Raw genomic sequence first — 23950 nt, forward strand, 5'->3', positions numbered from 1 at the left:
CCAGAGGGGGAGCTCCCTGGGGGGACTGGCTGCTCTGAGAACAGGGCTTCCATTGAGTGTCTCAAAGCCATAGGCAAAAAGCCTCCATTATTACACTGGTAGAGCTCTGGGAGTAGGTTTAGCATGAATGACTTGTCTATTTTTTAAATTTCTTGTTATGTGTACTTTTATTTAGAAACAATTTAAAACAAGTTGTAAGAATAAAAGTAGTACAAAGAGCACCTGTGCACTCTCTAGTATTAGCCCATTTTGCATTATAATTTGTGCTCATGTATCCTCCCCCATTGTGTGTGTGTGTATTTAAAATAGTCATAATTTAAGGGTAACGTGGCCTTTTACTCTTTAATGCTTAATTGTGCATTTCCTAAAAATAGGAGTATTTTGCTACTGAATGAAACATTGATACTTTTTCATGTGTATTCCAGTTTTGTCAGTTTTACCCAGTTAAGTCCATGGTAGCATTTTCTGCTTCAGTACAGGATCTGGTCTAGGATTAGATACTGCATTTAGTTGTCATATCTTTTTAGAAAAAAATGAATGCATGATTGCTGTAGAAAGTTCAGGTAAGGCAGAAAGAAAATAAGTCTTAGGATCCTGTCACCCAGAAATACCAGTCATTGACAGTCTGGTGTGCACTGTCTCAGCCCTCGAGTCCTTTCCTGCATTTGTCTGTGTTTATGTTTTTAATGTAATCTTTCAAACCTAAAAGAATGGCTCTTCCTCCATATACTGGCTTGTTGTTCATTCACCAAGTCAAGTCCGACTCATCACAATGCCATGGATTGCAGCGCATCAGGCTTCCTTGCCCCTCACTGTCTCCAAGTTTGCCCAAGTTCATGTCCATTGAATTGGTGATGCCATCCAACCATCTCATCCACTGGCATGCAGCCAGTACAGTTCATTCCATTTAATGATAAAGCTGTTAAAGATTTATTACCAGGTGTCAAAATTGCATGTGTTGAAGCACCTTTGTTCTTAGATTTTTTGTTGTAGTTTTTTCTGAGCATGCCTATCAGTAATAAATACATTTCTACATCAGTAGACGTACATACATCTATACATTAAAAGCTTAATGAAGCTATGCCCATATTAAATGCAGTCATTTTTCCATTTCTTTTTCAAAATCCTGATTTCAGCCCATTAAATTAATTTCATGACCCCTCAGTTTGAAATTGAAAACCCCAAAATGGACCACATTGGAATAGGAACATCAGTCTGCCTTCTCCCTTGCCCTGTGCTGTCAGGTACCTGCTTTTATGTGATAGTTCTAAGTCTGTCCCAACAAGGGTATCAGTCAGCTTCTCCCTTGAAGGTTGGTCTTTTTTCACCCAGTAGTGGTGACACCTCTGGGTGCATGTGTGGTCTTTGAGTCTAGAAGGATGGTAATGAGTCTGCTTCGGCGACTTCCTAGATCCCAAGGCCTTAGAGCTCCTTTATGTGTGTAAGTTGCCAATCTTCTCCGTAGTTTCCTTTTCATTTGCAAATTCAGTATTTGTAAAAAGCGGCAAATGCTCTTGTTGTTGCTGCTGCTGCTGCTAAGTCACTTCAGTCATGTCCAACTCTGTGCGACCCCATAGACAGAAGCCCACCAGGCTCCCCTGTCCCCGGGATTCTCCAGGCAAGAACACTGGAGTGGGTTGCCATTTCCTTCTCCAGTGCATGAAAGTGAAAAGTGAAAGGGAAGTCGCTCAGTTGTATCCAACTCTTAGCGACCCCATGGACTGCAGCCCACCAGGCTCCTCTGTCCATGGGATTTTCCAGGCAAGAGTACTGGAGTGGAGTGCCATCGCCTTCTCTGTCTTAAACCAGTTAAGTTCCATGAAATCTTATATTCTGAAAATTAAATTATTACAGAATATTTTTAATTTAGAATGCTTCCTTCATCTTTTTTTGCATTTTGTGTAGAACATTTGAGAAATTTATAGCTACTGGTAAAATGGGAAACAACCATTATCTTCCTCTTAACCTGTGGCATTTTAGTGAGTAATCTTTCAGATGTCTTTTTTTTTTGGCCATGCCAAAAAAAATGGGATCTTAGTTCCCTAATCAAGGATCAGACACAGGCCCCAGGCTGTGGAAGTGCAGAATCCTAACCATTGGACTGCTGGGGAATTCCACAGACTTCTTTATGTCAGCATAATTCAACCACATATTTGTGTATAGAGCAATTATATGCTTTTCTCACCTGATAGTAGTTGTAAATCTGATTTATAGTGTTACCAATATGCAGTGTTAGAAGCTGTGCAAAGGAATGTGGCAACCCCGGGAGTTGAAAGCGACATTCAACCTTTGGTGGGCTGGGGACTGCTGACTAGCATCCCAGAGGGCTCATTTGGAGCATAGCTCTACAACTTCCTGGGCAACTGTTTCCTCAAGCTGTTCCAGTACATAGGACCTCAGGAGCTTGCCTGAGGTTCAGGAGCACTAAGTAATCTGTTTTGATCTGCAGCTATCAAATGGCCAAACCAACAGGACATCTCAGGTGAAAGTTGTGGAGGTCAAGCCCGATATGTTTCCTCCATATAAGTACAGCTGCACTGTCACACTGGTAAGCGGAACTAAGTGATGGGTGGACACAGGGGTGGTTTGGTTGTGTGGTGGAGGGTGAGTAGGAGTCTGAGGAGGGGTGGGGAGTGGTACTTGGGAGTGAGAGTAGGGTGAGGGCTCGATCATTGATTCTAAACATCTTGTCACTGGAACAAATCATAGTGATTACTGAGTGAATCAGCTAGGTTTCTTGTTTTTCCCAAGTGAGATCCATGAAGTGTAGGCCAGCTGACCAAGATATTTCTCTTGAGTAGTTCTCCGGGAAGGTCACTGAGAATTCAGTCCAGCTTCAGCATTCAGCCATCTTTAGACCTTTTAGTGCTCTACATGCAAGTTTGAGAAATGTATTTTTTTCTCCCTAAAACAGTCACATTCAGTACTGGTATCTGATAGGGTTTCAGAAGTGCTTTAGTAAAAGCAACTTATTTTGTTCAACCTGGTGTTTCCCACCAAGGTTTTCCCTCCCCTGCTTTTATTTTTAACATAACATATTAACATCCCCCAAAACGAATGTGGGGCTCTGGGGTCATTCTTTTGCAGGCTTAGCAGCCTGGAGCAGTGAAGTAAACAGTAGATGTCGAAAGACCTAGTCCAAAAGCGGTTCTGGCTCCACTGCTGGCATGCCGTCTGACCTGGAGGCTCTTTCCTTCTCTGGTCCTCAGTTTTCACTGTCTGTAAAATACTCTCTTGGCTTAGAAAGCATGTTTTGGGGCTTCTCTTGCTCAATACTCTCTAATTTTGTTGATCCTTAAGGTACCAAACCAGTCAGGTAACCTTTGGCAGTTCCCCTGGATGAGTGAGATGCACAGATTTTGAGGAAGCAGCTAGATTTTTTTTAAATTCAAGATTTTTAAAAATTCAGAAATTTCTATTGAGCACATTCTTTGTGCCATGCCCTCTGCTGGGCATTCAGTAGGAACAAAACAACATAGTATGGTGGGTCATTGCCTTTTCTGTTCCTATCTTGGGAATAGGGCTCTCTTATCCTGGAGGGCTGCTCAGGCTTCATTTTCCAAAGGCCTAATCACTCCCTTCTTTGTGCCGTCCATCCCTTCACTGTCTCTTCCCTGTGGCTATGGGAGGCCACTGGGGGCACCATTTGGTGGGGACTGCCCAGGACCCTCTCTTCGGCTGATTAGACTGCAGCTTGTTGTAAGAGCCTCAGTGCCAGAGCTGTGAGCTTGTAGAGGCCACAGGTCACAGTATTTCTTCAGACGGAGCTTGAAGTCTTTGGTCCCCCTGGCATTCTGTTAGAACAGACCTGCTTCACTGCCGATTGCCTGGACCCTGAAGGCATTTGAATTTCTGACCTTTGAGATTCATCTTTGTTTCACAGATAGGAGGACTTGCCAGAACTGTTCAGGCTATATTAAGACTGAAAGGGGATAACCATAGAAAAAGTATCTTGTTTCAAGATACTTTCAAGGCTCTTTGAGAGCTGGTCTCAATCTGGGTTTGTAATTGTCACTCTCATCTGTTTTACCAGTAGCAGGTCATCCTGATTCTTGGCTCTGCCCAGGTGTAAATTGACTTGTAGAATTGAAATATGGTCTTATTTTTTAGGATTTGGGCCTGGCTACATCACGAGGTCGGGGAAAGTGCAAGAATCCCTCTTGTAGCTATGTCTACACCAACCGGCATAAACCTCGGATTTGTCCCAGCTGTGGTTTTAACCTTGCCAAAGACCGAACTGAGAAAACCACCAAGGTTCTCGTGAGTTCCTTCCCCAAACACACCCCCCAGTCTTGGACAGGGCTCTGTTAGCAGTTCAGCTTTAGGAGAAATAAAAGGATTTCTTGGTACATACTGTAGTTAGCACCAGAACTGGAGCCAGGTTCTAGGTTCTAAACCTGGCAAGTGCATTCTTTCTGGGCTTCCTTATCCTCTTTGCTAAGATAAGGGAGTTTATCAGATACCTTGATCTCCGAGAATCTTCGAGCTCAGTGGACCAAGAGTTCATTCACAGGAGAAAAAAATAGCCAACACAGGCCTTAGTGAGGATTCTGAAGTAGAAGGGGTTGGAAAGGTTACGTCAGTTTAGCTCTGAGGTTGTTGAAGGGCCTGTAAATAGAATTTTGGTAAATACATAGTGCCAGCCTCAGACTTTGTAGATGAGATTGCTGCTACTCAGGTTCCCTGCAGAGCATTTGGCCAACCACAGCGCTTTACTTCTAGCAGTCTTGGCAGGCCTGCTCTCTGAAGTGGGACCAACCTGCTGGATAGTAAAACACATTCCACTTGGCTCCTTAGGGCTTGTGTTTGTTGTTTGTTTGTTTACTAGAACCAGGGAAAATGGGCAGTTTCACGGGACCTCTGAATTTCCACATAGGAATTTTTTTTAAGTGAACAGAAAGAGTACCTACCTAAGACAGTGAACAGAATGACTGGGATGAACATAAAAAGAGAGATCAACTCATATGCTTTGGAGGGAAAGAGGATGGCTCACAGAACAAGTCAGGATCCAAGGTGGAGCCCCCGCCACTCCAAATCTAACCCACACCTCACAAGATGTGCAGGATGTGGGTGGGAGAGAAAGGTGTGCAATATACTCAAGGATAGGCATGAGTAGAGATGAAAAGGTAGGCAGTCTGATGGTCCATTGGGTTAGAGGAGAGAGTGTATGGGGAGGAGTATGGAAAAGAAGTCTTAAAAGATTGGGACCATGTATCGTGGAAGATCTTTAATGCTAAGACTAGGCAGTTTGTTTTTCAGGCAGGGGGTCATACTGAATGTCCTGAGCCATGGAGAGGCCCAGAGGGTTATGTCAGGAGGTCAGGGGGTTTGGGAGCAGACAGAACTAGAGAGGTTAGGGAGGACTTCTTCAAGCTAAGTTTTCTATGTGTATGGACGGGAGGGGGCTTTCTGGCAGTGAATCTCACCCCTAATCGTCAGGACTGTTTCTGTGCTTGAGGTAGTATTCTGAGGTTATTGTGAGAAAGAGAAGTGGAACTAAAAGGAAAAAACACTGAGAATAGGAATTGAGAGACCTGCCTGGAAATGACCCTAAGTTGCTTGCTTTCCCTATCCTGAATTTTAGTTTCCCCATCAGTAAAACAAAGCAGGCAAGGTGGATTAGATCTGGGCGTTCTATTCTTGGGGCCATGAGCGCTAGAGAAAACACGAGTTGAGCTTCAAGGAGTCTCAGAACTTGTAGATGCGTCCCTGCCTCCCGTCATGTCCTGTTACACAGGGCGCCCTCTGCTGGCAGTGAGTTTTTCCTTCTGGTTTCTCCGTGTGGTTGATACGCTCCTCTTCATATCACATTGACCACACCATTTTTTTTTTCCTTCGAGAAAGTGAATGTTATTTTGTAAACAGGGATAATTCCAGTGCAATATAAAGAAAATTGGTTTAGATCTAAAATTTTATACCCCAGATTAACTTTTTGTTTGTTTGAACTATTTCCTTAAGTCAGTTTCCAGAGTAAAACTTTCGGTGCTCACATACAAACACACATCTATATGGTTCTTGACAAGTGTTGGGACTCAAATTCAGAACAGATACTTTAGACAAATACTAGAATACATATTCCCAGAATTAAAATATCTGAAATAAAGCCTGTCTGGAACATCACACATTCTGTAATTACAACAGATAAAATTAGAAATAACCTGTGTCTACCATTGAAATAAATTATAATGGCATCCGGTCCTATCACTTCATGGCAATTAGATGGGGAAAATGCACAAATAATACCAGATTTCATTTTCTGGGGCTCCAAAAACACTGCGGACGGTGACTGCAGCCACAAAATTAAAAGACGCTTGCTCCTTGGAAGAAGAGCTGGGACAAATCTAGACAGCGTATTAAAAAGCAGAGACATCACTTTGCCACCAGAGGTCTACTGGCAGACCTTTGTTGGTCAAAGCTATGGTTTTTCTAGTAGTCGTGTTTGGATGTGACAGTTGGACCGTGAAGAACACTGAGTGCTGAAGAATTGATGCGTTTGAACTGTGATGCTGGAGAAGACTTGAGAGTCCCTTGGACTGCAAGGAGATCCAACCAGTCCATCTGAAGGAAATCAACCCTGAATTTTCATTGGTATTGAAGCTCCAGTACTTTGGCCACCTGATATGAAAAGGCAGCTCATTGGAAAAGACCCTGATGCTGGAAAAGACTGAGGGCAAGAGTAGAACGGGGTGACAAGGGATGAGATGGTTGGATGGCATCACTGGCTCAGTGGATAGGAGTTTGAGCAAACTCAGGGAAATACTGAAGGACAGGAAGCCTGGCGTGCTGCATGCAGTTCATGAGGTCTCAAAGAGTCGGGTATGACTTAGTGACAGAACAATAATTAAGTATTAATTACTAATAGTAAATTATTAATGCTGCATAAAAAAGATTAGATTAGTCTATAAAATGGAAATAAGTTATGATCTAATAAGTGAAAAAATTCAAATGTTCTGGGTACTTTGCTTCAGTTCAGTTGCTCAGTCATGTCCGACTCTTTGTGACCCCATGGACTGCAGCACACCAGGCCTCCCTATCCATCACCAACTCCCGGAGTTTACCCAAACTAATGTTCATTGAATCAGTGATGCCATCCAACCATCTCATCCTCTGTCGTCCCCTTCTCCTCCCGCCCTCAATCTTTCCCAGCATCAGGGTCTCTTCAAATGAGTCAGTTCTTCGCATCAGGTGGCCAGAGTATTGGCGTTTCAGCTTCAACATCAGTACTTTGCTTAGAACTCTGTAAAACTGTGGATATAAAGATTCTTCCCTGTTCACCTGAAACTATTACAGCATTGTTAATCGGCTGCCCCCTGATACAAAATAAAAAGTTTAAAACAAAAACAAGATTCTAAGGAAACAAATAGAAAATGTTGACGACACCCTGTCTTGACACCCTCTTAGTTCCCTGTAAGACCACAGTCAGCCAAGTGTAATCTGTTGGCCCGTACTCCTTTTTCTTTCTGGCCACGTGGTTTTTGGGATCTTAGTTCCCCTGTCAGAGATTGAACCCAGGCCCTTGGCAGTGAGAGCACAGTCCTAACCACTGGTCCCAGGGAATTGCCAGCCCCCATATTTCCAATGCTGGAGCTTGCATATATAATGTGTCAGTGATTATGGAATGGAGTTGAGTCCTGTGTAGGTAGATGCTCTGAACTCCTTCAGCTGTCGATGTGGCTTGCATTATGAAAATGGGTGTTGGTCTCTACTGGTGAAGTGACTTAACTTTTTTTGGTCAGATAAGAATTATCTGGGGACCTTTTGGCAATTGATTTCAAGTCCAACTCTTTTTTATATTCTTTTTTCTTTGGTGAGTTGGTAGCTGCCTACCCCCATGACCCTCATCTTCATACATTCCCTCACATTCTAATTCTCTAAATTTCAGAGAAACAAAATAATTGTTTTCCACAAAACACTGTTCGGAAACCCAAGGACCTTTATGTGCCTTCTCTTTGGAGCCCCCGGTGAGCATACATTTCCTATGCAGTTTGTCACCAGTGGCTATCATTAAGACTGCAATATCTATGGGCTGGAATGATCTTCCCTTCCCATCTTTGATCTGTGTTTCAGAGCCAAAGGAGAGTATGCTTTCCAATCGATCTTCCAACCCGTGGTGCAGCATAAGTCATAAATGAGAAAGAACACACAGAATCCTGGGGCAACTCATTCTAGTGTCACTCAACTCTTCTACAGCCATTCATTCAAATTCATTTTTTCAGCAAGCATGTATTGAAAGCCTGTTACGGGTCAGCTTTGGGGGATACAAAGATGAATAAGACATGCCCACTTCCCTTGAGGAGCTTACAGTCTAGCTTGGGGAAAAAGATAGGTAACCAAACTATTACAGATAGCAAGATAAGAGTTGTCAAAGGTATACTGAGTTAATAAGTTGTTGTTATGCACTTAACCTCCGTGAAACAACATATAATATGTCCAGCAAATATGAGTTAGCATCTTTTGTGTGCCCTCAGTGGTGGTATTAGAAGTTCAGTAAATAAGCAGGGGAGAGAACAATGGCTTACCACCTACGAGAAAGTGAAATACGCAGTAAAGGAGTGGACTGTAGAAGGAGCGAGTGATTGATGCTGCATTTGCACAGATCAGGGAAGGAGCGCCATTGAAACGGGACGGGTGTAGGAAGGACCTGTTTCAGAGAGCGTTTCAGAACCTTGTTTCCTGGAAGCCTCTGACTGGTGTATAAAGTGCCCTTGTACTCAGAAGCCACACAGTGTTAAAAATAAATGCTTGAAGCTCTACAGGTGCCCGTTTACACATCAAAACTACCATTCAGAGAGTTTTTGTTGCATGCTAAGTGCTTTACTTGCACTATCTCATTTACTCTGCAACAACTCTAGGAGATTATTAGTATTTTGATCCTTCATTTTTGAGGTTTTGAGGGGGTTACCCATTTACAGCTCTTCAGTGGCATATCCAGAATTGAACCCCTGGTCTGTTATCCTCCAAACCTCACAGCCAGTGCATGGGAGCAGAATCTTGAAACCATTACCAAGAGGGGTATATAATCCTCTTATTTTACTGGTAGAGAAATAGTGCCAGAGAGAGAAAACTCCTGTTGTGAGTCACAAAGTGAGTTACTAGCTGAGTGGCTTAAGGACCTAGGTTTCCCACTTCAGTCATAAGCCCTTCCCTTTGCCACTCATGCCCTCTCGTGGTTTTAGCCCGTGGCCGCCTCTTTTATGCCCTCAATGGTGTTTCGTGACGGATCTGCTTTCTTCCAGGAGGCAAGCTCACCACTCCCGGATGTGTTAAGTGCCACAGAGCCCCTGAACGCAGCCCAGAGGGAGATCCAGCGCCAATCAACACTGCAGCTGCTGCGCAAAGTCCTGCAGATTCCCGAGAATGAGTCAGAGCTGGCCGAGGTCTTCTCTTTGATTCATGAACTTAATAGCTCTCGGCTTGTCCTGTCCAACGTGAGTGAGGAGACGGTCACCATTGAGCAAACCTCTTGGTCGAATTACTACGAGTCTCCATCCACGCAGTGCCTTCTCTGTAGCAGCCCATTATTCAAAGGGGGACAAAAGTAAGCACCGCTTTCAGATTTACCCTCCCCTAGCTGCCCCATCTTACTTAACCTCTATCACCCTTTCTTCAAATACCATTAAGGCTATAACCTTTGCAGATGTTCTTTTCAGTTTTTCTAAGGTTTCCTTTCCTTTTGCGATCACCAAAAATAAAATAATAATAATAAGAGTGATTATATATTATTTCTATTGAAATGGTACTGTCCCCAACTTAGGATTTAGTTTACTTCTGGACTGCCTGGTAAAATGCTTAGATTTGGGAGTTCATTAGTGTTGGTTAAATTGTTTAATAAGTTCAGAATTATGTTAACTTTAGGGGTGATTCCATAAGCCCAATTCCAACAAAGGGGGAACACCCACCTAAGAAAATCCTTGAAGCACAAGGTCCAACACCTTCATTTCCTACTACATTTAAAGTCTTGAGTTTGCTGTTGATCACTGAGCCTAGGAACTGCATTAAAAAGTTGCTTTTCCTTTTTTTTTTTTTTCAAATATTGGTACTAGCTCTCTGGCGGGGCCCCAGGAGTGCTGGCTGCTGACAGCCAGTTGGCTGCAGGTCGTGACTGCTCAGGTGAAGATATGTCTGAATCCCCATTGTCTGGCCCTGCACAGCTTCATGGACATCTATACAGGTGGGTGCCAGCCTCTTTATCCTCAAAGGACATGTTTGAGAACAGCTTCTGTGGGTCAGACTTCTGGTCCTGTGAGCATTGGATTTTCTCTCAGATGAGGCTTCTGAGGAAGAGGACGTCTTTCCTCCTGGCTAGCCCAGCCCCAGAAGATTATATTTATCTCTGAAGTGTTAGGACTCTCTTATTAGGGCTCTTTAAACAAAGTTAAGTTTAAAGTAACAGATCTTTGTTATGGAAAAAACAAAACGCTGACAAAAGGAAAAAACTAAAAATCAGTAGTAATCCTACTGCTATGAGATTAATATTCAACATTGTATTCTGTAGTCTTTCAGATGTGTTTTTCATCCCTATAGAATAAAAGAAGGTGTCGGTTTTATAGGTTTAATAGTTTTTCTTTGAACAAAAATGGGGTTGTGCTGGATGTTGTTTTGGAGTGTTGTTTTTAAATTTAGCAATGTATCATGGGTATCCTTTTATGCTGGCAGGTGGCAAAATGCATCACCATTTTTAAGGAGAAATATATGACCGTGATCCATTTTAAGAGTTCTCTTTATAATTAAGTCTTTGTGTACAGCCTTAATTACTTCCTTTGGGCAAATGCCCGAAAGTGGAATTGCTGTATATTCATCCTTTTCCTCTATTCATCAGCATCGTTCACTGAACACTGACCATGTACCAACCATTTTGAGAATTTGAATCTTGAGTTTTATATGTAGAACCGAGTGCTGAAGATTAAGGAGTATTTATTTTCCTTGTCTTCAGAACCTTAAGGTGCCTTATTTGGAATTCATGCTTTTAATGTCTTGTATTGCCAGACTGAGCTTGTACTACTTCAGCACCAGTGAGAGTGCCATTTCCCTGCAGTCTGTCTCAGCGTATAGCACCTGGGCCTCTCTCTCTTTATTCTAATATACCTTATGTTCTGTATGTGCATGCAGTAAACTTTGCTGTGGTGCAGCTCTGAGCTCTGACAAATGCACCGAGTTTTGTAACTGCCACCGCAGTCAGTATGGAGAGCAGTTTCATCATCCCAAAAGCATTCTCTTTCAACAACCCCTCGCCCCTAACCTCTGGCAACTGTTTGATAGTTTCTTCATTCCATATATTTCTGTCTTTCCAGAATGTCATGTAAATCTATAGTGAACAGTGTTTTGAGTCTGACTTCTTTTACTCTGTGTGTGTGTGTGTGTGTGTGTGTGTGTGTGTGTGTCTTTGAAGTTCATCCATGTCGTTCTGTGTATCAGTAGATTTTCCTTTTTATTGTTGAGTAGCTTTGCATTGTGTGGAGCGCCGCACTTGATTGTCTGTTCATTCCTTGAAGAATGTTTGGATTTTTACCAATTTTGACAGTTGTATTCATAACTGTAAATAGTCATGTATAGGATTTTGTGTAAACTTAAATTTTCATTTTATTTTGGGTAAATACCCTAGGAGTCACATTGCTGGGTCATGTGGTAAGTGTATGTTTAGTTATGAGAAATCACCAAACCGGTTACCCATGTTGGTGCCATTTTGTGTTCCCTCTAATGATTAGTGAGAATTCCAGTTAGCTTCATATGTCAGCACTTGGTATTGTCTATTTTGTGTGTGTGTGTGTTTCAGCCATTCTAATAGGTGTGTGTAGTAATAACTTAGTGTGGTCTCAATTTAAGACTAATGAAGTTGACCATCTTTTTGTGGGTTTATTTGTTGTCTTTATGTCTTTGGTGAAGTACCTGTTCCATCTTGGCCCGTTGAACTGGGTAGTTTTCTTGCTGTTGAGTTTTGAATGTTCTTTATATACTCTCATATACATCCTTTGTCAGATAAGTGATTTGCAGATATTTTATTATGGTTTGTGTCTTATATTCTCATTCTCCCAACAGAATCTTCTACAGAGCAAAAATTTTCAAGTATGATAAAGACCAATTCATCAAATTTTGTTTTACCAATTGTGTTGATGTTATTGCTGTCTTTATCTAGGTGACGATCATAAACATTTTTCCTGTGTTTTCTGCTAAAAGCTTTATAATTTATGGTTTTTATTTGTCTGTAATCCATTTTGAATTCATTTTTATGTAAAGTGTGAGATCCAGATTGAGGTTTTTTTTTCCCATGTGGACATCCATTTATTCCACTGTTTGTTAAAAAGTAGTCCTTTCTGCTTTGAATTGCCTTTGCTACTTAAGTGAAAAACAATTAGTCATGTATACTACTGCTACTACTAAGTCGCTTCAGTCGTGTCCGACTCCATAGACGGCAGCCCACCAGGCTCCCCCGTCCATGGGATTCTCCAGGCAAGAACACTGGAGTGGGTTGCCATTTCCTTCTCCAGTTTTCCTTTAAAATTGGAGGAAGTTACAGTTCAGTACACACAGGCAAAGTCGTATCCGACTTTGTGACCCCATGAACTGTAGCCCATCAGGCTCCTCTGTCCATGGTATTCTCTAGGCAAGAATACTGGAGTAGGTTGCCATTCCCTTCTCCATAGTCATGTATATGTAGGTCTATTTCTGCCCTCTTTTTCATTGGTTATGTTGTCCATTCTTTGGCCAGTACCACGTGTCTTGAATACTGTTGCTTTTCAGTAGCTCTTATCATTTGGGTAGTATAAATTCTCCAACCTTGTTCTTCCTGAATTGTTTTAACTCTTGTTTCTTTGCATTCCCATATGAATTTTAGAATCAGCTTGTTAGTATTTACAGAATCCTTCTAGAATTCTAATTGGAATTGTGTTAAATCTGTAGACCAGCTTGCAGAAATTTGACATGCTTAAAAATATTGAGTCTTTCTAATACATGACATAGTCTATCTTTCTATTTGATTAGGTTTTCTTTTTTTTTTTTTTCATCAGTGTTTCATTGTTTTTAGCATATAGGTCCTGCAGGTGTTTTGTTAGATTTATACCTAGGCATTTAATTTTGTTCAGTGTTAAATGACATGGTTCAATTTCTGTTTGGTGCTAGTATAAAAACATAATTGGGTTTTATCTACTGAACTTTAATCAGTGACCTTGTAAAACTCACTTATTAACCTTAAGAACTTCAGTAGATTAGCATTATAATTTCTTTCCTGGAATGGTTTTTTTTCCTTAATATATATATTTTATTGAAGTATAGTTGACTTACAGTGTTTCAGGTACACAGCGAGGTGATTCAGTTACACATATATACATATAACATTTTTGAAATTATTTTCCATTATAGGTTATTACAGGATACTGACTGTAGTTCCCTGTGCTGTAAAGTAAACCTTCATTGTTTGTTGCACAGTTACTCTTTTAAATTAAACATAGCATTCTATTCATGGTAAGTCAAGTGGAATCAAAATGTCATAAATTTTTTAGTTAGGCAAAAATTCATAAGTTTTCTAAAATATATACATTATGCATACTTATGAGAAAGATTGAAGGCAGGAGGAGAAGGGGACAACATAGGATAAGATGGTTGGATGGCATCACCAACTTGATAGATGTGAGTTTGAGCAAGCTCCAGGAGTTGGTGATGGACAGGGATGCCTGGCATGCTGCAGTCCATGGGGTTGCAAAGAGTAGGACATGACTGAGCGATTGAACTGAACTGGTTTGGTGGTGCTGACTTCTCTTAACTTTTGCTTTGTATGCAAAGCTTTTGATTGCTCCACCAAATCTGAAGGAGAGTCTTGCTGGGTAGAGTATTCTTGGTTGTAGGTTCTTCCTTTTCATCACTTTAAATATATCGTGCCATTCCCTTCTGGCTTGTAGAGTTTCTGTTGAGAAATCAGCTGATAGCCTGATGGGAGTTCCTTTGTATGTTATTTCTCATTTTTCCTTTATTGCTTTTAATATTTTATGTTTGTCTTTAACTTTTGTCAGTTTGATTAGTATGTGTTTTGATGTGTTCCTTCTTGGGTTTATCATGCCCTGGACTTGATTGATTATTTCTTTTCCCATGTTTGGGAAGTTTTCAGCTGTTATTTCTTCAAATATTTTCTCAGGTCCTTTCTCTTTCTCTCCTTCTGGGACCCCGATAATGCGCATGTTGGTGCACTTAATGTTGTCGCAGAGGTCTCTTACGGTGTCTTAATTGTTTTAAACTCTTTTTTTTTTTTTTTTTTCTATATTCTGTTCTGTAGCAGTGATTTCCACCATTCTGTCCTCCAGGTCATTTATTCTGCCTCAGTTATTCTGCTGTTGATTCTGTCTAGTGTATGTATTCATCTCTGTTTGTTCTTTAGTTCTTCTAGACCTTTGGTAAACGTTTCTTGCATCTTCTCCATTGTTTTCCCAAGATCCTGGATCATCTGCACTATCATTATTCTGAATTCTTTTTCTGAAATGTTGCCTATCTCCACTTGATTTAGTTGTTTTTCTGAAGTTTTATCTTGTCCCTTCATCTGGGACATGTACTTAGTCACTCAGTCATGTCCAACTCTTTGTGACCCCATGGACTGTAGCCCACCAGGCTTCTCTGTCCATGGGGATTCTCCAGGCAAGAATACTGGAGTGGGTTGCCATGCCCTTCTCCAGGGGATCGTCCCAACCCAAGGATTGAACCCAGGTTTCCTGCATTATAGGCAGATTCTTTAACCATCTGAGCCACCAGGGAAGCCTTCCTAAGTCATGTCCAACTCTCGTGACCTCATGACTATAGCCTATCAGGCTCCTCTGTCCAAGGATTCTACAGGCAAGAATACTGGAGTGGGTTGCCATTTCCTTATCCAGGGGATCTTCCCAACCCAGGAATTGAACCAGGGTCTCCTGCACTGCCAGCAGGAGTGGATTGAGCTTCAAGGGAAGCTCCTCATCTAGGACCTAACTTTCTGCTTTTTATCGTGATTAACTTTCTGTAATATGGTTTTTGTTTTGGCTGCTGTGGGACTGTGCTTCTTTTTGCTCTTCCATCTGCCTTCTGGTGGATGAGGCCAAGAGGCTTGTATAAACTTCCTCAAGGGAGGGACTGGCAATGGGGAAAACTGGGTCTTGCTCTGATGGGCAGGGCCTTGCTCAGTAAAGCTTTAATCCAGTTATCTGCTGATGGGTGGGGTTGCACCCATTCCCTGGTAGTTGTTTGACCCAGCCCTGGGTCCTGCAGGCTTTATGGTAGGGTTAATGGTGAACTTCAAGAGGGTTTATGCCAAAGGGGAACTTCCTGGTCTGATGTTGCCAGCGCCCCTGTCCCTGTGGTAAGCCCCTGCCAACCCATGCCTCCACAGGAGACCCTCCAACTCTAGCAAGTAGTTTAGGTTCAGTCTTCTGTTGGGTCACTATTCCTTTCCTCTGGGTCTTGGTGTGGGCAAGATTTTGTTTGTGCTCTCTGAGACTGGAGTCTGTGGTTCCCCCAGTTCTCTGGAAGTCATATAATCAAATCCCACTGCCCTTAAAGGCAAGATTGCCAGGGGGTTCCCAGGCCCTTTTCAAACCCCCAGGCTGGGGAGCCTGACATGGAATTGAGAACTTTTACCACAGTGGGAGAACTTCTTTTGGTATTATTGTGCTCCAGTCTGTGGGTCACCCACCAAGCAGGAATGGGATTGCATTATATTGTGTTTGCACCCCTCCTCCCATCTCACTGCAGCTTCTTCGTTGTCTTTGGATGTAGGGTATCTCATTTTGGTGGTTCCAGCTTCCTCCTGTCAATGGTGGTTTATCAGCTAGCTGCAGTTCTGGTGTTCTTGCGGGAGATGAGCGCACACCCTTCTACTCTGCCATCGTGAACCAGAAGTCCTTTCGCTTCCGCATCTTTATAATTATTTCAGCTTTGTCAATTTGATACATAGAAACTGTTATAAAACTGCTTTTCTTTAAACTTATTTTTTATTAAAGCATAGTTGATTTATAATGTTAATTTCTGCTCTATAGCAAAGTGACATAGTCATACACATGCATATATATATCCTTTTTTATATTCTTTTCCATTATGGTTTATCCCAGGATATTGAATATAGTTTCCTGTACTTTACAGTAGGACCTTGTTACTTATCCAGTCTTTATGTCATAGTTTGCATCTACTAACCCCAGATGCCCAGTCCATCCCTCCCCAACCCCCTCCCCCACAAGTCAGTTCTCTATGTCTGAAGCTGTTTCTGTTTCATATGTAGGTTCGTTTGTGCTGTTTTAGATTACACATATCAGTGATACTGTGTGGTATTTGTCTTTCTCTTTCTGACTTACTTCACTCTTGTCGCATCCTTATTGCTGCAGATGGCATTATTTTGTTCTTTTTTATGGCTGAGTAGTATTCTGTGTGTGTGTGTATCTATCCATCCATCCTTCCGCCGGCTGTTGTGAATACTGCTGCTGCGGGGGTACGTGTATTCTTTGGCACCATGTTTTCCTCCAGTTACATGCCCGGAAGTGGGATTGCTGGATTATATGGCAGTTCTATTTTTAGTTTTCCATAGTGGCTACACCAGTTTACATTCCACCAGTGGAGGGGGTGGTTCCCTTTTCTCCACACTGTCTCCAGCTTTTACTGTATATAACCCTTTTTTTTCCTTTTTTTTTTTGATCTTTCATTCTATATCTGTAGACTTTTTAATGATGGCCATTCTGACTGATCTGAGGTGGTACCTCATTGTAGTTTTGATTTGCATTTGTCTAATAATGATGTTGAGCATCTTTTCGTATACCTATTGGCCATCTGCATGTCACCTTTGGTAAATGTCTGTTTTGGTCTTCTGCTTATTTTTCAGTTGGGTGGTTTAGTTTGTTGTTGTTGTTGTTGAGCTGCATGAGCTGTTTGTATGTCTTTGAGAGTAAGCCCTTGTTGGTTACATCATTCACAGATATTTTCTCCCGTTTCATAGGTTGTCTTTTCCTTTTGTTTGTGGTTTCCTTTACTGTGCAAAAGCTTGTAAATTTGACTAAATCCCATTTGTTTACTTTTGTTTTTATTTTTATTGCCCTGGCAACTGACCTAAGAAAACTCTGGTACAATTTCTGTCAGAGAATGTTTTGCCTGTGATCTCTTTTAGGAGTTTTATAATGTCTTATATTTAACTCTGTAAGCCACTTTGAGTTTATTTTTGTGCATGGCATGAGGGTGTGTTCTAACTTCATTGATTTACATGCAGCTGTGCAACTTTCCCAACACCACTTGGCTGAAGATTTTTCCCATTTTATATTCTTGCCTCCCTTGACCATAGGTATGTGGGTTTATTTCTGGGCTCTCTATTCTGTTACATTGATCTGTATGTCCGTTATTGTACCAATACCACAGTTTTGATTACTGTAGCTTTGGGGTATTGTCTGAAGAATGGAAGGGTTGTGCCTCCTGCTTTGTTATTTTCCCTCAAGGTCTTTCATTGTGCCATATAGATCTTAGGATTATTTGTTTTAGTGAAAAATATCCTGAGTAATTCAATAGAGATCACATTAAATATGTAGATTGCTTTGGATAGTTGCCATTTTAATAATAATTCTTCCAACCCAGGAGCATGGGCTATCATTCCGTTTCTTTGAATCATTTTCAGTTTCCTTTATTCATATTTTATGAATAAAGTGTAGAAGTCTTTCACCTCCTTAGGTGAAAGTATTCTTAAGTATTTTATTTATTTTGCGGGGAGTGTGGTTTTTAAAGGTATTATTTTTTTTACATTACCTTTCTGCTACTTCACTGTTAGTGTAAAGAACTGCAACCAGTTTCTGTGGGTTAATCTTGTATCTTGCTGCCTTGTTTAATTCATTTATCAATTCTAAATGTTTTTGTGTGGAGTCTTCAGAGTTTTCTATGTATAGCATCGTGTCATCTGCATATAGTGATGACAATTTTACCTCTTTCCTTCCAATTTAGATACCTTTTATTTCTTGTCTGATTGCTGTGGCTAGGACTTCCAATACTGTGTGGAATAGAAGTGGTGAGAGTGGGCTTCCTTGTCTTGTTCCACATTTTAGTGGGAAGGCTTTCAGCTTTTCATTGTTGGGTATTGTTTGTGGGTTTATCATAAATAGCTTTTATTATGTTGAGATATGTTCCCTTTATATGCATTTTGTTAAGAGTCCTCTTTTTAAAATCATGAATGGATGTTGAATTTTGTCAAGTGTGTTTTCTGCATCTGTTGAGATGATTACGTGTTTTTTCTCTTTTGCTGATGTGGTGTAGCATATTAATCGATTTGTGTATATTGAACCATCCTTGTGAATTTGAAATGAACCCCCTTGGTCATGGTATATGATCTTTTTTATGTATTGCTGGATTTGGTTTGTTAGTGTTTTTGTTGAGAATTGTTGCATTCATCATGGATATTGACCGACAGTTTTCCTTTCTTGGCGTTAACCTTTGTTTGGTTTTGGTATCAGGGTGGTGGTGGCTTCATATAATATCTCTGGGAGTGTTGCCTCTGCTTCAGAGTTTGAGAAGGGTCAGTAAAAGTTCTTCTTTATGTGTTTCGTATTGTTTGCCTGTGGAGCCATCTGATCCTGGACTTTAGTTTGTAGAGAGTTTTTTGTTGTTGTTTTTGTTTTCCCTTCATATTCTACTTCAGTTCTAGTAATCAATCTGTTCAAATTATGGATTTCTTAATTCAGTTTTGGTGAGCTGTATGTTTCTAGACATTTGTCCATTTCTTCTGTTTTGTCAAATTTGTTGGTATATAACTGCTTGTAGGATTCTGTTGTGGTTTCTGTATTTCATCAGTATCAGTTGCTATTTCTTCTTCTTCATTTCTTATTTTGTTTATCTGGGTTCTTTCTCTTTTCTTGGTGAGCCTGGCCAGAAGTTTGGCAATTTTGTTTACCCTTTCAAAGAACCAGCACTTGATTTTATTGATTTCATTCTATTATTTAATCTCTGTTTTATTTCTTTTCTCATCTTTTATTACTTCCTTCCTTTTGCTGAGTTTAGGCTTTGCTTGCTCTTCTTTTTCTGAGTCTTTTAGGTGGTAATTTAGGTTGCTTATTTGACATTTTTCTTGTTTTTTGAGGAAGGGCTGTATAGCTGTGAGCTTTCCTAGCTCTTAAGAACTTTTTTTGCTCCATCCGATAGATTTTGTATGATTGTGTTTTCATTGTTGCTTGTCTCAAGGCATTTTTAATTTTTCTTTTTGATTTACTTATTGATCCATTGTTTTTAGTAAAATGCTTTCATTCTCCATGTAATTTTTTTTTCTCATTTGTTTTCCTGTGGTTGCTTTCTAGTTTCATTCTATTGTAGATTAGAGAAGAGAAGATTGTTTGAAGTAATTTTTATACTCTTAACTTTGTTGAGGTTTTGTGCCCTAGTATGTGGTCAGTCCTAGAGAATGTTCCATGTACACTTGAAAAGAATGTGTATTCTTGTTTTTTTTTTAATGTAATATCCTGAAATAATTGAGTCTAATGATTGTTGTATCATTTTGGATTTCTGTTTTCTTGCTGATTTTCTGTCTGGAAGGTCTGTCCATTGATGTGAATGAGGTGTTAAAAGTTTCCTGCTATTACTGTATTTTCTGTAAGTTTCTCCTTTTATGTCTGTTAATGTTTGCTTTATATAATTAGGTGCTCCTTTAGAGGGTTCATATATGTTAATGGATGTAATATCCTCTTCTTGTATGACCCTTTTTATCATTATATAAGGTCTAGCTTTCTTTATGGCCTTTGTTTCAAAGCCTGTTTTATCTGGTAGGAGTATGCAACCCCCTGCTTTCTTGTCATTTCTGTTTGCATGAAATATCTTTTCCCATCCCTTAACATTAAATCTGTGTATATGCTTTGCCTTAAAGTGGGTCTTATAGGCAGTATGTTGTAGGCTCTTGTTTTTTAATCCAATCTACCACCTTGTGTTTTGATTGAAGCATGTAGTTCATTGACACTTAAGGTAATTATTGATAAAATATTTATGTATTGCCATTTTAAACCCTGTTTTCCTATTGGCTCTATGTTTCTTCCTTGTTCCTTTTTATCATATATTTTGTGGCTTGATGATTTCCTTTTGTCTTATGCTTGTGTTCTCTGTTTTTTGTGAATCTTTTGTATGCTTTTGATCTACAGTTACCATGTTTTTCAAGTATATTAACCCCTTCCTATATCTACTTGCTTTAGACTGATAGTCATATTGGCTCAAACACATTCTTTTAAAAAAAGAGAGAGAATCTAAATGTTTTTACTCCTCTCCTCCACATTTTATTTTACATCTTCTTGTTTATCCTATTGCTGTTCCTTGTGTTTATCTTCACTTTCACAAATGGATATTTTTGTGGTTTGCTTTCCCATTGTGACATCTGTACCTTCTTGCTTTTCTATTTAGAGAAGATCTTTCAATATTTCTTTTATGGTAGGTTTAGTATTGCTATATTCTTTTGGTATTTGCGTGTCCGAGAAATTCTTATTCTCCTATTCTAAGAAATAATGTTGCTGGGTTTTATATTCTAGGTTGCTTTGAATGTATTTTGCCACTCCCTAGGGCTTCCCTTGTGGCTCAGCTGGTGAAGAATCCGCCTACAGTGTGGGAGACCTGGGTTCTACCCCTGGGTTGGGAAGATCCCCTGGAGAAGGGAAAGGCCACCCACTCCAGTATTCTGGCCTGGAGAACTTCATGGACTGTATCGATGATGGAGTCGGACACAACTGAGTGACTTTCACTTTCACACCTTCAGAGTTCCTGTAAAGAAGTCTGCCAGTAGCCTTATGGGGAGGATTCCATTGGGATTAACTTGGTTGCTTTCTTGCTGCCTTTAGAATCCTCTAACCTTTGCCTTTTTTTTTTTTTTTTTGGCCAGTTTTTCAATTGAAAGATAATTGCTTTACAGAATTTTGTTGTTTTCTGTCAAACATCAACAAGAATCAGCCATAGGTACACCCATGTCCCTTCCCTCCCTGCCATTTTTATTGTCTCGGCATAGGTGTGTTTGGGATCATCTTGTTTGGGACCTTCTGCTTCTTGTATCTAGTTATCTGTTTCTTCCTTTAGGTATAGAAAGTTTTTAACCATAATTTATTCAAATACATTTTCAATCTTTTCCCTTCTGGAATCCCTATTAGGCATAGATTAGCATGCTTTAGATTATCCCATAGGTCTCTTATATTGCTTTCATACTTTTCTGTTTCCCCTTCTGTCTCCTGTTCTGACTGGATGATTTCCATTATTCTGTCTTCCAGATCACTTACTCATTCTTCTGCATTATTCATTCTGCTGTTCATTGCCTTTAGCTCATCTTTTGTCTCAGCAAATGAATTTTCTAACTTTTCTTGGCTACTCCTTATAGTTTCTAGTTCCTTTTTACAGTAATCTGTGTTTCTGTCGATGGCCTTTCTGTTAATTCCTTCAGAATTTTTATTACTTCTTTTTTGAACTCAATTTCAGATGGAAAGCATCTTTTACTGTTTGTTCTTCAGGGGGATTCTCTTGGTCTTTTAACTGGGAATGGTTCCTATGCTTGTTCATTTTACTTATATTTCTCTTACTGTATGAGTTTAGGAGAAACAATTATCTACCATAGTCTTGGAACACTGTATGTGGGAGCATCCTTGTATAAGCCTGTATGGCTTTAATATTTTTGTTGCTATTAGTTTGGATGCTTGTCACCTCTCTCCTTAGCCCATGCTTGCCGTCATCCTTATGATACGGAGTGTTAAGGTACAGTGGCCTACGTGTGCTCCTGGGGCCACATACCAGCAGGGCCAGTGATTGGTGCCTGCTCATGCATGTCTTAGCAGTAGGGGCGGCCTGTGTGCCTCTGGAGCTTGTGATGGCAGCGGCAGCTCATGCTGGCTCCTGGAGCTTGCATAGAGTGTCCTGTTGTCTGATAGCATGTGTGGGGAAAGAAGCGCCCCTGTGGTGCTCCTGCCCCTCTCCTTGTGTACCCCCCCAACAGTGGTCTTTCGCCTCACTGGGAGGCCCAGGCTCTTTCATGTACACAGTCAGTTACCGTACTCCAGCCCCTTCAGACTGTCTCCATGCAGCCAACCCCAGTCTTCTTCCCAGATATGATCTCTGAAGTCTGGGCTTCAGCACCCACCCACTGCCTGCACGGGTGGATTAGCATCTCAGACCGGAGAGTGCAGGGAGGCCATACTGACCACCTGTGCAAAGTCAGTCTCTGATTTGCCTTCCTCACACTGACTGCTGTGCTTTCCCCTCTAAGCTCCTCCTGGTTCCAGGCTGGTTTCCCCACCAGTGCTGGGACTTCACAAGGTGCAGGAACCTTTCCTCTCTCACATCTCCCTCCCTGGGGCACAGGTCACATCCTGATTTCCCTCCTCCCCCTCCCCCCCCCCCCCCCGCCCTTTTGTTCTCCCTGGTTATAGGGAGTTTTTCTTGCCCTTTTGGAAGTCTCAGATCTTCTGCGGTGTTTAGATGTTCTGCGTGAATTGTTCCATTTGTAGATGTATTTTTGATTATTTGTAGGAGGAGGTGAGCTCCATGCCCTGCTGTTCTACCATCTTGATCACTCTCCTCCTGTTGTATTTCTTTGACAGCTGGGAAGATTATATGTTTTCTGTGTTTTTCAGTCTCTTTCATGAATTTCTTTTGTAAACATTTTCATTCTTTGTGGTTGTTTTGTTGATGGAGTTTTTCACCAGTTTATTAGTTGTTTTTTAAATTTGATTTTTTTGGACATGAGAGTTGGATTTTTGTGTGTGTAGTGTTTCTTTTTTTTTCTTAAGTTTTTATGTGATCAGAACTTGGACCCTCTCATTTGTGGTCTCAGCCTTTGGTATCATGTTTAAAAAGGTCTTTCCCTCTCCTCTATACCGTTCATTATTGGGAATCGTATGCCAAAATTTGCTTTTGTTCATTTTGTGCACATGTAAAACCACCCTCTTTTATTCATCGTAAATTAGCTGCATTTAAATTATTCTGGGTCTTTGGTCCCAAGATTTGACATAGGGGTGATGTTATTAGCCTTTTTTATATTCCGTATATATCCCTGGGCTAAAAGATGCTCCTGGCCTTTCCTCATGGTATAACTGTGAGAGGTGGAGGAATGGTAATCCTTTTGGTGATAAGGACTGAATTGGGTGGTAAGGCGATATTTCATGTTTTTATTAAAAAGGAAAAAACCCTGTGATGCGTATTTTATTAGTAGTTCTTTTCATATAACTATTGTGGAAAACTTCATGTCACAGCATTTAAACTTACTTTATTCTTAATGGTTTCTTGTTTGTTTAATTTTTATTTTATATTGGAATATAGTTTGCCAATGCAGGAGGCACAGGTTCCATACCTGGGTCTGGAAGATTGTCTGGAGAAGGAAATGGCAACCCACTCCAGCATTCTTGCCTGGGAAGTCCCATGGGCAGAGGAGCCTGGCAGGCTACAGACTGTGGACGGGAGAGTTGGGCATGGCTCAGCAACTAAACAACAGCAGATAGTTGATTAGACTGTGTTAGTTCCGGGTGCTCAGCAGAGTGATCCAGCCATGCGCACGCAGGTGTCAGTCCTTTTCCATTTAGGTTCTCACGAGTATTGAGCAGAGCGCCCTGTGCCGCCAGTAGGTGCGTGTTGGTTATCTAGTCTGTTTTTTCAAACATGCGTATTTCCTGGCTGCGCTGAGCCTTGCTTGTGGCCTGTGGCACCATCATTGTTTTGGGAGGGGTCTTTCACTGTAGTGTGTGGGCTCCACTTGTGGCGCAGTTCAGTAGTTGTGGCACGCGGGCTTAGTTGTTGCAAGACATGTTGGATCTCAGTTCCCGAAGCAGGGATTGGACTCTTGGCCCCAGCATTGCAAGGCAGATTCTTAGCCACTGGGCCACCAGGGAAGTCCTGGTTATGTGTTTTAAATATAGTAGTGTGTATATATCAATCCCAAACTCCCTATTTATCCCTCCCCTCACTCCTTTCCTCTTTGGTAATAACCACAAGTTCATTTTCTAAGTCTCTGAGTCTGTTTCTGTTTCATATT

The 23950-nt window shown here is 40.9% G+C and overlaps 1 protein-coding gene across 2 annotated transcripts in view; it reads left to right on the forward strand.

Moving 5' to 3' along the window:
* Nucleotides 1-23950, forward strand: part of HMGXB3 (HMG-box containing 3) — a 61539-nt gene that overhangs the window by 23334 nt on the left and 14255 nt on the right. Inside the window, exons 10-13 of one of the 2 annotated variants that reach the window (XM_069592404.1) lie at nucleotides 2450-2548; nucleotides 4111-4260; nucleotides 9237-9538; nucleotides 10044-10171. In XM_069592404.1, the coding sequence (XP_069448505.1) occupies nucleotides 2450-2548; nucleotides 4111-4260; nucleotides 9237-9538; nucleotides 10044-10171 (679 nt within the window). The remainder of the gene's footprint in view (nucleotides 1-2449; nucleotides 2549-4110; nucleotides 4261-9236; nucleotides 9539-10043; nucleotides 10172-23950) is intronic. The other variant, XM_069592405.1, reaches the window with a different exon arrangement.

The sequence above is a fragment of the Ovis canadensis genome, chromosome 5 (genome assembly GCF_042477335.2).
Source record: "Ovis canadensis isolate MfBH-ARS-UI-01 breed Bighorn chromosome 5, ARS-UI_OviCan_v2, whole genome shotgun sequence".
In the NCBI taxonomy this organism is placed as follows: Eukaryota; Metazoa; Chordata; class Mammalia; order Artiodactyla; family Bovidae; genus Ovis; species Ovis canadensis.